Source organism: Tursiops truncatus, chromosome 3 (assembly GCF_011762595.2).
Source record: "Tursiops truncatus isolate mTurTru1 chromosome 3, mTurTru1.mat.Y, whole genome shotgun sequence".
In the NCBI taxonomy this organism is placed as follows: domain Eukaryota; kingdom Metazoa; phylum Chordata; class Mammalia; order Artiodactyla; family Delphinidae; genus Tursiops; species Tursiops truncatus.
This window is the reverse complement of record NC_047036.1, coordinates 136,140,337-136,153,702: the sequence shown is the minus strand read 5'-3', so window position 1 is coordinate 136,153,702 and position 13,366 is coordinate 136,140,337. Positions and strand designations below refer to the sequence as shown.

Below are 13,366 nucleotides of genomic sequence, written 5' to 3'. Positions count from 1 at the left end.
GGCCTGAGTTTGATCCCTGGTCGGGGAACTAGATCCCACATGCATGTTGCAACTAAGAGTCCACGTGCTGCAACTAAAAGAAGATCCTGCATGCCGCAACTGAAGATCCCATGTGCCACAACTAAGACCCAGCACAGCCTAAATAAATAAAATATTTTTTTTAAACAATTTCAGGACTCTAAAAAATGTGTCACCGAACATTTCTGTTAGGGCTTCTGTTCCCTCTTCTTGAAACCTAATTTACTCTGATTTTAGGAAGAATTCTGTAATATATGAAATCATGTCTTATTTCTGTTTCATTTTGGATAAAAGGTAATATCTAGGACATTACTCAAGATATGAACTTTGATTTTATTATCTCAATTATAGCTGCCTTTTGAGTGCTGGAACTATGTAATGTAGTTTTCACATGCTATCTCCTCAAAAGAATTTCATGGGGTGAGTAATGGATGATATCCATATTTCACAGTAAGCATAAGGACTTAATGAGTCCAGGTGGTTTGCTCAAGTCCTAACAGTAAAAAGTGTTGGGGCCAGAACATAAACCCAAGTCTCTGACTCTAAAGCCTACTCCTTTCTCTAGCATTTAAGGCCCAGGTTTCTGGGCCAAGCTGGTCTTTTGCAATTTCTGTCATTGACAGAAACTTTAAGCAGGCTCTCAATCTTTTTATCAGGTTCACTCTCAATACCTGAAAATAAAGTATCTGTCCCACATTCTTTGACACTTCCCCCTCCCCCAGCCCAGTGGGATGCTTCTCCCAAGACTAACTATACAAAAATGAGTAAAATGTGATTTCATTAAATACCCTCAAAATAGGAAAGAGGGCTATATTTAGATTTGTTTCTTTCAACTTTTTCTCATTTCTACTTTAGGGTTTTTCTCAGCAATCTCTCTAATATGGGTTTATTTCTCTAGGAGTCTGTTGTTAAAAAGAATTTTAAATAAAATTTAAAATCGTTTCTCAAAGATGAATGATGATTCTTAGCAAATTCATCCACATGCTCTAATTAATGGGAAGTGGGGGGAGGGCAACGTGCATGGGCGAGAGGACACAAGCTCAGCCTCCACCATTAGTATGTTACTGGAATGTACAGCTTGTCCCATTTGCCTGAATGTTTAATTTGTAAGTAGAATGCGCTCCCTTCTCTTTTTCCTCATTGATTCCACATAGAAAATGGTTAATTATTGAAGCTTTACAATCGCCAAGCTCAAAGCCTGACAATATAAAATTTTATCTGCAGTGCTTTAGAAAGTAGAACTATGTGGGCTTTACAGGGCCTTCCATTCCCGAGATTCTACGATTCATCCTCTCTGGCAGACACAATAAGCAAAAAATCCCCAGCTCCAAGTCCCCCATCTGAAAAGAAAACCAGCGCGCGTGCTCCTTACTCAGGGCAACGGGGCCCTCAGCCGCTTGCCAGTGCGCCTGCGTGCCGGGATCCGCCTCGCCCGGTCTGCGGGCGGGAAGCCCCCCCACCCCCGAGAACCCGGATGGGACCCGGCGCGGCTGGAGCGGGGGACGCCGCGGGCGCTGCTGTTTCACCGCGCCCTGCAAGGTCCTGCTCGGGAGTCGGACACGAGGAACCGCCACCTAGACTGGTTCCAGCGCCCGGAGGCTGGGCCCCAGCCTGAGCGGAGAGCGAACTGGAGCCTGAAACGGGCGCCTAAAAGAAGCCCGAGCATCCCTTGGGCCTGCTCCTCTGGCTAGGAGACGGCGGGTGGAGACCGAGCAGAGTCTTCTTCCCGCTCCTCCGGCGTCCTTAGCTCGCCCGGGCCGCCTCCTAAACGCTCCGTCCTTATAATACACCAAGAGGTCCTACCAGTTACGAGCTGGTGTTGTTTACATGCATTCTCATAATTAAACTTCCCAACAGCCCTGTAAGGTAGGTACCATTGTCCTCCCCGGTTGAGGGACTTAAGCTTGGACAGGTCCCAGCCTAAGTGACAAAGGCAGGATCCCAGGCGTTTGCCTCTGGCGCATTTGCTCAGCTATTGCATTCCCGTCCCTTCTCTCCTGGCTTTTGCTCTTAACGATGTAAAATGTAATGATTCAATCCTCTGCCTCCCTGGACACCGACACCTACCATGGACGGGCATAGGCGGTGGCCAGGTACAAGTTGGATTGTGTTTGGTTTGGGGTTTTAGGTTTACAACTGCACTTTAGTGTTGTCACTGCTGAAATAGATGTTTTAGCCTTCCTCAGGTATTTCCGTTATGTTAATGTTCACTTGTAACTGACTTTTTTCTCTAAATTGTGATGCTTTTTCGTATCTACCCTTCATAAATTTGCAAAACATTTTACTCTGTTACATCTGGTCTTTCATTCTGCCTCTTCAGATAGCTTTCAACAAACTCAAAAGAATCATTCTAAAAACTAATTATGTCTATCTTAATAAGTAAACCTTTTTGATTATTTTACTGTTTATTATGGAAATTTTCCAGCATACATAGAGTGAGAATGGTGTAATGATGTGTACCCATCATCCAGCTTTAGCAGTTACCAACTCAAGGTCAATCCTGTTCTGTTTCCACCCTAGTGTGTGTGTGTGTGTGTGTGTGTGTGTGTGTGTGTTTGTGTATGTGTGCTGAAGTACTGTATTTCAAAGGAAATCCCAGACATCATTTCACTTGTAAATAACTAAGTCTGTATCTCTAACACTTGTAAATAACTAAGTCTGTATCTCTAACAAATGAAGACCTTTTTTTAACACAACCATACCATTATCACAGTTTCAGTTAACAATAATTCCTTAATAGGGGATGCTTTTTTAATGTTTACATATTTTAGGATATTGTGATTGCTAAATACCACAAAGGAGCAAGTGAAAATTGTGAGTTTCTAAAACACAAGAAAGCCTCCTGGGCAGTAAGTTCATCTTTGAGGGTCTTGAAAATTCTTGCTACCTATTCTCCCTTTTTGAGGGGGATGGAGAAGAATACTATAATTGAGTTTTTCTAAAAATTCTTTTCCAAACAGGTTAATCTTCAATCAGAATATACTTGAGCAGCATAGTCAGAGAGGGGAACAATGGACTCTAAACTCATCCTATAATGATTTCTAGTGAGAAATCATTTGAAGTAAAGCTTTTTCCTTCACTCCCTCTGTTCCCCAAAATATACATAACAGAATACAGAAAGATAAGCATTTTTTATGCTTATGTCATCATTTTGTTATCAGTTAGGCGAGGTTCTAAACACAGTTGGCCCATAGACTCATCACTTGATAAAGGAACGCTTAAGATCAACTCTAAACTTTAAATTGCCTTTACTGACTGGCAGACATCTTCCAATTTTAAACTGACTGACGACAACCATATGGCAGATCAACTTACTAGTTACATAGAAGTGCATTTTACAACTAGTCATTCTTGGCAGAGCCTCTAGAAAGCTAATGCCTTAATATTCTTGGCTTACTTAACTGTGTTTTTTTTTAATGGCCAAAGTGGGCATTTGGATTTAAATGTACTCCTGTTACATTATTTCAGCCACATTCTGTGGCACAGAACTCTGGAAATTTAGGGGATCACTTATTTACGTGGGAGATAGAAAGGTTTTCTAAGGTATATTTGAGTCTACCTGTGGATCACACCTTTACTCATTGCTCAGGAGGGAGAAAGAAAAAAAGGCATGTCTTTCTTTTTAGGTCCCTCAACTTACTTTCTTCTTTTTTTTTTTAATTTAAATCTTTTTAATGTTTCATTTATGACTTTTTTTTAGTTTTTATTGGAGTATAGTTGCTTTACAATGTTGTGTTTCTGCTATACAACAAAGTGAATCAGTTATACATATACATATATCCACTCTTTTTTTAGATTTCCTTCCCATTTAGGTCACCACAGAGCACTGAGTAGAGTTCCCTATGCTATACAGTAGGTTCTCATTAGTTATCTGTTTTATACATAGTACTGTATATATGTCAATCCCAATCTCCCAATTCATCCCACCCTCCCTACCCCACTTGGTAACCATAAGTTTGTTTTCCACATCTGTGACTCTATTTCTGCTTTGTAGATAAGTTCATCTGTACCGTTTTTCTAGATTCCACATATAAGCAATATTATATGATATTTGTCTTTCTCTTTCTGACTTCACTCTGTATGACAGTCTCTAGGTCCATCCATGTCTCTGCAAATGGCACTATTTTGTTCCTTTTGATGGCTGAGTAATATTCCATTGTATATATGTACCACATCTTCTTTATCCATTCCTCTGTCGATGGATATTTAGGTTGCTTCCACATCCTGGCTATTGTAAATAGTGCTGCAATGAACATTGGGGTGCATGCATCCTTTCGAATTATGGTTTTCTCCAGATATATGCCTAGGAGTGGGATTGCTGGGTCATATGGTAGCTCTATTTTTAGTTTTTTTAAGGAACCTCCATACTGTTCTCCATAGTGGCTGTACCAATTTACATTCCCACCAACAGTGTAGAGGGTTCCCTTTTCTCCACACCCTCTCTAGCAGATTTGTAGATTTTTTGATGACAGCTATTCTGACCAGTGTGAGGTGAGGTATAGTTTTGATTTGCATTTCTCTAATAATTAGTGATGTTGAGCATCTTTTTGTGTATTTTTTGGCCATCCATATGTCTTTTTTGGAGAAATGTTAGGTCCCTCAATTTTCGTAAGAAGTTGTCATCAACTCAGAAAACATAATTGCCTGTTGAAGCATTTAGTGTTTACTTAGCAACCTAGAATATCAGTAAGCTAGGAATTGGCCCGAGGATATGTTTCATTTCTCTAAATCTGTCTATGTAGTAGGATGTGTATCAGAATCACCTGGACAGCTTTATTTTAGATTCTTTTGTCCTACTTTTGGAGATGATGATTTATTAATTCTGATGTGGTATAGGGACATGTATACTTTCAAAGGGGCTCCCAATGATTGTGATAGGCATCTCTTGTTAGAGATTACTGTTCTAGGTACTATTCATAAGACTTATCTAAAATACTTATTTAGAATACAGATTTGGGGCCCCTACTCCAGAGCTAGGGAATCAGAATATCTCAGGGTGGGGTCCAAGAATCTGCATTTTCACAAGAGACTTATATGATTCCTCCACTCACTAAACTAGAGAACCACTGCCTTCTACATCCTGTCGTACTGTAATTAAGGCTTTTCTTCTATGAGAGAGCTTTTTCTGAAGTTTCAGTAACAAGAATAGTTGTGTTTCTCCTGAGCAACTTGTTTTGCTTTTTTATATGGACAGTGTGAATCATGGACTGATAGTGTGTATCCTACTTCTGTGTCAAGGGTGGCTTGGTCAGAACTGTTTGAAATTCTCTGCTTAAGTTGGAGTCAAAGCCACTCAAGGATCAAATAGTTTTATAGACCTGTTTAATCCTTAACTATTAGAAAGAACTGGCCACCATGTCAAACTCTGCCCTTCCTTACAGTATTTAGTGAATTACTCCCTTCTCTATTCACTAGTTCATAACTGGGGGTGTGCATACATCCTTGGCATAAGATGCAAAGAAGGGGGTGGTAGTGAGATGCCTTTTCTGGGGATACAAAATGTACCAGATTTGTTTGGAACATACATCATTGAAAACAAATTAAGCCGTAACTGCAATTCATCAATAGAGAATTTATGGGTAATCACAATTTGCATAAGCCCTAATCTCTCGTATATAACTTGCTGGCAAGGTATTTATTCCAGGGCTTTAGCTGTGAGTTTGCTAGGTTTAAGTTGGGCTGTCATGCTGTCATGGCTTACTTTGAATTGACATGTTGCAGGATATTTCTTGACATGTACACAGATGACAGGATGGCATGTGATGTGGCTTTGTTTTAATTCAGCTAGCCACTGGTTTTTAATGTCTGGGTTATATTTTACTTCCAAAGCAAAAAATCTGCGACACCTCTGGAATACTACGTGAGAATTTTGGGGTGCCATGTCGAAGAAACGCAAATGGGACGATGACTATGTTCGTTACTGGTTCACCTGCACAACGGAGGTTGATGGAACTCAGCGCCCACAGTGTGTATTGTGTAACTCTGTATTTTCAAACGCTGACCTCCGACCATCAAAACTGTCTGACCATTTTAACAGACAGCATGGTGGTATAGGTGGGCACGATCTCAATAGCCTGAAACATGTGCCAACACCATCTGATCAGAGTGAAACCCTGAAAGCATTTGGAGTTGCATCTCAGGAGGATACCTTACTACAGGCATCATATCAGTTTGCGTATTTATGTGCCAAGGAGAAGAATCCTCATACAATAGCTGAAAAATTAGTGAAACCTTGTGCCCTGGAAATAGCACAAATAGTTTTGGGACCAGATGCACAAAAGAAGCTTCAGCAGGTATCCTTATCAGATGATGTGATCCATTCTAGGATTGATGAAATGAGCCAGGATATCTTACAGCAAGTTCTAGAAGATATCAAAGCCAGTCCTCTTAAAGTGGGTATTCAGCTTGCTGAGACAACAGACATGGATGACTGCAGTCAGCTAATGGCATTTGTGCGATACATAAAGGAAAGAGAGATCGTAGAAGAATTCCTGTTCTGTGAACCATTGCAGTTAACAGTGAAGGGAAAAGCTGTGTTCAATCTGTTCAGAGACTTCTTTTTGAAGCATAAGATAGCACTCGATGTATGTGGCTCTGTTTGTACTGACGGTGCCTCTTCTATCCTAGGAGAAAATTCAGAATTTGTTTCCTGTATGAAAAAAGAGGTACCTCATATCGTGATCACACATTGTTTGTTGAACCCTCATGAACTTGTTACAAAGACACTGCCTACAAAACTGAGGGATGCTCTTTTTACTGTGGTGAGGGTAATAAATTTTATCAAAGGGCGAGCTCCAAATCATCGCCTGTTTCAGGCTTTTTTTGAAGAAATTGGAATAGAGTATAGTGTTCTCCTTTTCCATACTGAAATGAGGTGGCTTTCCCGAGGCCAAATACTTACTCATATTTTTGAAATGTATGAAGAAATAAATCAGTTTCTTCACCACCAAAGCAGCAATTTAGTTGATGGCTTTGAAAACAAAGAGTTTAAAATTCACCTAGCATACCTTGCAGATTTATTCAAACACCTAAATGAACTTAGTGCATCTATGCAAAGGACTGGAATGAACACAGTATCAGCTAGAGAGAAGTTGTCTGCTTTTGTTAGGAAGTTTCCATTTTGGCTAAAACGAATTGAGAAAAGAAATTTTACCAACTTTCCTTTTCTTGAAGAAATTGTTGTTTCAGATAATGAAGCAATATGCATTGCAGCTGAAATAACAGTGCACCTGCAACAGTTGAGCAACTTCTTCCACGGATATTTCTCTGTTGGAGATCTTGATGAGGCAAGTAAATGGATACTGGATCCATTTCTTTTTAATTTGGACTTTGTTGATGATGGCTATTTAATGAAAAATGATCTTGCTGAATTACGAGCTAGTGGCCAAATCCTAATGGAATTTGAGACAATGAAGCTTGAGGATTTCTGGTGTGCTCAATTCACAGTGTTTCCAAGCCTAGCAAAGACAGCTCTAAAAATCCTTATACCGTTTGCAACTACATATCTTTGTGAGTTGGGATTTTCATCACTCTTGCATTTTAAAACAAAGTCCAGAAGCTACGTGACTATGAGTGATGACATCCGTGTGGCTATTTCAAAAAAAGTTCCTCGTTTCTCAGACATCATTGAACAAAAACTACAGCTACAGAAGTCACTGTAAGCTGATAGACTTTTTCAATGTATAATTTTTAATATATTCTTAATTCCATTGTAAAATTAAGTTATAATTCTGTCTCTTTTATATTTATGATATACCAAATCCTTTAAAAGTTTAGCATTTTTAACTTTTAATTTTCACGTGAGATGTGAAAATATGTTTTGAGAATAAAAGCACAAGCAGCAGAAAAGATTAAGTGCTGCTGATACATAGAATTCTTCTAAGTATGTTTAACCTTTTGATGTGATACATAAAAAAAGACACTCGAGCACTACAATATCCAAGCTAAATGGTACAATAGGCTACGAATAGAGCCAAGAGAAAAAGACCTCCCAGAACATGCATCTCATGTTAAAAGTCAAAGGATGAAATGACAGACTGAGTCCTCCCATGTCCTTGAGGGCTGTTTTGGGGAGGTTAATGAAATCAGAAGAGGATTATGAAATGTTATAGTGAGAGAAGGGATGGCCCTAGTTAATGTAAGATTTATTTTTAAATGTATTCTTTGGAGTTAGTCTCACAATGTCCATTCCTCTTAGTTCCTATGCTCTAAATTCCATGACATTAATAAACATCCTAATATCCTGTTAGTCACTCTTTGTCTTCTTTTACATTACATCCAGACTCCAAGTCATCAGGGCTGCTGAAGAGGAGATCCCAGAGCCCTATTTGAGAGATTCTAATTTAACTGGTCTGGACAAGATCAAGGATCTTCATTCTTAACCAGCTTTCCATATGGTTCCAATGGATACTTTGGTCCTCTCACCTCATCTTATTTTTCCTACACTTATTTTTCCTTTACCCCAGTTGCCTCACTTATTTTACACCTTATGCTGTATGCATTTTTCTAAGATAGTTCAAAACTTTTGAATGGATCAGAATATAAATACTAAAGAAATTGACATGAAGTCACTGTAGTAATTCAGGGCCACCAAAAAGCTCCCCATGGGAATCTAGGTTAATATAATTTCCTGGATGATAATTTGGCTAGATTTATTTTTAAATGTGAATAAACTAACATTTTTTATTTCAAAATTTAATGTTTTATCCAAGTACAATATGCTCAAGGCTGGAGAAGAAATGAGCCCTATAATGAAAAGCCACAGTCCCCTTCCTACCCAGTTACCTTAACCATTTCTGCTTTAACATTTTATGGTCCCACCCATATATCTAAGTAATATGATACCAAATACATAGGCCAGTTTTGATTTATCAGATTTAGAAGTTATGTGTTGACTCCTCTAGATAATAGGTAAGGACTGAATTTATAAAACATCCATGTCCTCTCCTACTACTTCCTATTTTTTTGTTATCATAGTACTAATTTTCATTCCTCTTGATGCTTCGTAGCCCTTTGATTGAGGATTTTTCCTCAATTTACCTAGGAATTTATCACATGGAAAGAATCAGGGGTATCCACAAAGTTTATAAGGTGGGTAATCATAGCACTTTTGAAATTTTTTTTTTAAACTTGAAGGGGAATGAAGTCCAACTATCAAATTTAGATGTCACTTGAGTACACAAATTGAATTTTATATTTCCTACACAAAACTAAACTTTATCACTGTCCATCAAAATGCTTTATCAATAAATATAAATACATGCCTTCTTTTCTATAAAAATATAGTTAGAAAATGTAAGTCCTAATTTTTCCCAGTATAATCTGACATCAAGAGCAGTGGAGGAAATTTCCAAAACTAATACAGGAATAAATCTGGAAGAGTATGTATAAAGTTTAATATGTATCCATATCTAAAGATAGGAAGGAAGTAGGAATGGGAGCAAGGGTATGAATGAAGCCTGGGACCTAACAATACAATAGCAAGATTAGGATGAAATGCCAAAAGCAAACGACCCGAGATAGCCAGTCTTTTGTTAGGTCCACTACAGTTTTCTCTTAGACTGAATTCATTAGTTTCTGCTCTGAAACAAAAACCCAAAGGACACTTTAAAGGAAATGGCTAACCGAGTTTTTAATTCTTTTTCAAATTCTACAGCAGTTCATTTTCCCCTGATCAAATGAATGAGACTGCTGTGTCTGATAAAATGAAGAGGAAACTTAGATTTTTTTTTTTTAATTTAAAAAATCTCCCACAGTGGTACATATATTGGCATATATAAGTCCTATGTGTTCGTTTCTTTTTCTTCCAAGGAAGACATAATTGTTTTTCTTATATTTTAATAATATGAGGTCGTTGATAAATTGCAAAAAGGAGTCAAAACAGTATAAATAATAATCTTTATGACCAGCAGATGTCACTCTCAGTGCATGACTGGTTGAAAGCAAACTTACTCTCATTACAGATTTTCCCAAATACCTGATTTTAAACATCTCTAGAAAAGGGATTAGTAGCTCAAATTAAAAATGCCCCACCTGAGCCTCTGGTGGTGACAAAATTGGTGACAACTCTCATGGAGCCAATAACTACCAGCCTGCAAGAAATCATTGAGAAACAGTGGGAAAGAGAAGATAAAAAGGGCTTTTTGCTTAAAACTGACTTGACCACGTGGATTTTTGACATCTTGGCTGCTTTCCTAAGCCACCAAAAGCCACTTGAAGTGAATGGATAGGTCAGTGTTTTCAGACAATCCAATGGGAATCAAAACCAAATAGACTTATACTTTTAAAGGGTGAACTTTATGATATGTAAATTACATCTCAGTTTTTTTTTTAATAGGGTCTGGATATTTATAGTTTAAACTATAGTTTATTTATAGTTTATTTATATTATAGTCTTTAGCATTAAATTATACCAAAATATTGTAAGCTTGGCTTTAATATCTACCAAGCATTTAGAAAAACTTGAAGCTTTCAAAGGCTACCTTAATTTGAAGGACTGTATAAGGTAATTGTCGAATTCATTGTATTTTGTACTTTATCTTCTGAGAGTACTTTCTGAGAACCTAAGGTTATTTCCCTTTCATTTCACAGTTTTGCTCTAAGTCTTACTCTAACACAGAAATGGATTCCAGTCCTGTCTCAGCTACTTACTAGCAGGTTAAACTCGATAGCCCTCAGCATATAGGAGTCAAGAGGTCTGGCAGACCAGTCATCTCTCATTTTGCCCTGCTCAGCATTGATTCAATCATTCACTTGCTTCTTTTAATAGCACCCTTATTTTTCTTTGAGGAACTTTCCTTACCACCCTGTCAGTCTGTATGGCCCCATCCTGGCTAATTAGAGTCAGCTCCAGTACTTTGGTGGAATTAATGGGAAAGATGCTATACTTGCTAAACTAGCAGGATGTGAGTCTGGAGCTTCCAGTGATCAACCTTGCTGCCAGACGGTGAAGCCAACAGAGACAAAGCCAAGAAAGGGAAAGAGATTCCTTATGACATTGCTTCCACACCTAAATGCAGTCATACTTTTTTACTTTTCAGTTATATGGGCTAATTCCCTCTTTTGCAGTTTCCTGTCACGTGCAACCAAGAGACTTACTTCATATACTTGGTTTCCAATCTTACTTATTATGAATGGCTAATGGGAAAGTTTTGACTCCATTAATTTTACCGTGTGATTTTGAACAACTCTTACCTGTCCTGGGCCTCAGTTTTTCTCCCCTATAAGATGAAACAGACAAGTTTTCTCTAGAGAACCTTTTCATTTTTTTCTACAGGTCATATTTCATTCACTTAATTTTGGTGGTGTGACATAGTAGATAGAACCTTTCCTAGATATAAAAAGAAAAATAGACTTTTTGTTGTTTATTTTTTTGTTTTGTTTTGATTTTTTTTTGTAATGGCATCAGCTTGGTTTCTGGAGCAATCACAGTTCTATGTATCATTTCCTTCTACTATAATTTTGGAGACTTTCGCCCTTTATCAGGTTTTTTTATTCTGGTACTGATATTTATCCAGATTTTCAGGAGACCTTATCCCTAATGCTTTATTATGAAAGGTCTCAAATATACCAAAAAGTTGGAAGAGTAATACAATGAACACCTATATGGCTGTTTTCTAGATTCAAAAAGTGTTAACATTTTGCTATAGCTATCTGTTTATATAAATGTATAGGTATCCATGTATCAAACAGGATCCAGTAAGATCAGAAACTGTACCAATTTTTAAATAAAAGGAATCTACAGTGAAGAATCATTGGCCAGGTATTGGAGAACTTAATAGGCAAAGGGGGATACTGAGGTGTCACAGAGATAGTAAATGCAGGAAACAGCATCACTAGGGCTAGATGAACAAGAAAAGAGGCTGGCATTATTAAAATGTGAAAGCTTGGATGAGGGGTCCCTTGGAAGTGAGACTCCAGTGTCTGAGGAAGAGGCCCTGCCTGACTGGTATTACTGTCTTAGGAGCTCAAAAGTCTGAAGAATGGGTGCCAGCCTGCTGATGCTGCCGTCTCTGAGCATGTAGGATGAGGCGGCTCTGGAAGTGTGAAAACACTGAAAACTTAAACCAATTGCTGCTCCTAAACTAACTCTCACTTCCCCGGGTGAAGAACCACTGCAGGGAGGATACTGTCAGCAGTAGGAAGCAAATGAGGAGGGAGTAAATCACTGGTCCTTCCTCTACGTTTCCACTATGTCTCTTGCACCCCTTATTTGCAGAGCCTAACAGAAAGCTAGGTGATAAAGAAATGTACTTTGTGAGGTCCCAGCCGCAGCATGACAAAGCAGATTACAGGACATGGGTGGGTCTGAAGCTGAAAGACAAGAGCTTAGTAACCAGCACAGCCCATCTCTTTGGCCAGTCATCCTTCTATCCATAATTGAATTTCTATACAATAAGCATAGGTTTGTGGTTCTCTTAAGAGGTAACTATCTCTGTACAAATAAAGATGCTCTTACCTTCTCTCCAGAATGAGGAAAACACAGTCTCAGCTCCTCAAATTTAGTAACAGTGCCATTAATTATTCTGTTGCCTAATGACTAGCCCCAACCACCAAGGTTTGTTTTTGTGTGTGTGTGTGTGGGATTGAGGGGGTATAGAAGAAGTCTCCAGGTGTAAGTCGCATCTATATCACTGTTACAGTAAACAATGATAACAAATTGATACAAACCACCCTGAAACTCCTCAGATACACGGTTAGAAAGCGACACTATTCATCAGGACATGCCATGCCTTGACCAGACCAATTTCAGGCCCACTGGCATTAACCCCACAGCACTAGCCAAATACGGTCAGCCAGCAGTATCAACTCCCAGTTCAGTGGAAAACTGTTACGTCCTTTGGTGAAAGCATTTCTCCCTTGGGAACCGAGACTTCCAAAATATCAAGAGTCACAGTCACAGCAATGGGAAGCAAAATTTCTGTGAATTATTAGGTGCCCATCCCTTGATTCCCAGACCAATGTATTCTGGCTTGGGGGATTAAAAAAAAGAAGTATATTCATAGGTTACCAATTCAAAGCACATTTGCATCCTACAAGATAGAACTTTATCTTTTTAGATTCTTTTCTCCCAGTTGCTAGTAACTGAGTATTAAGTAGCTCATTCTATCATTCTAACAGACCAGGTGCCTCTGAGTGATGAAGTACATGACAAGACCAGTAAGTTCCATAGGTGTCAGTCTGTTGCCACACTCTGTTATGAACTGAATGTCTGTGTTCACCCCCAAATTCATATGGTGAAATCCTAAGCCCCAGTGTGTGACATCTGAAGATGTGCCTTTGGGAGGAGGTAGTTAGGTTTAGATGGAGTCATGAGGGTGGGAGCCTGGCCCAGTGGGATTAATGCCTT

At 38.7% G+C, this 13,366-nt stretch overlaps 1 protein-coding gene across 1 annotated transcript; it reads left to right on the top strand.

Moving 5' to 3' along the window:
* The first annotated feature begins 1,475 nt into the window (after nucleotides 1-1,475).
* On the top strand, nucleotides 1,476-8,266 carry FAM200C (family with sequence similarity 200 member C). Its single transcript, XM_004317259.4, has 2 exons — nucleotides 1,476-1,884; nucleotides 5,848-8,266. Exon 2 carries the CDS (start codon nucleotides 5,898-5,900, stop codon nucleotides 7,677-7,679), a length of 1,782 nt encoding a protein of 593 aa, XP_004317307.1. The 5' UTR covers nucleotides 1,476-1,884; nucleotides 5,848-5,897; the 3' UTR covers nucleotides 7,680-8,266.
* The last annotated feature ends 5,100 nt before the right edge of the window (nucleotides 8,267-13,366 follow it).

Excerpts from the sequence above, each read along its gene's own strand:
- FAM200C (XM_004317259.4), top strand. The coding sequence starts at position 5,898 with ATGTCGAAGAAACGCAAATGGGACGATGACTATGTTCGTTACTGGTTC.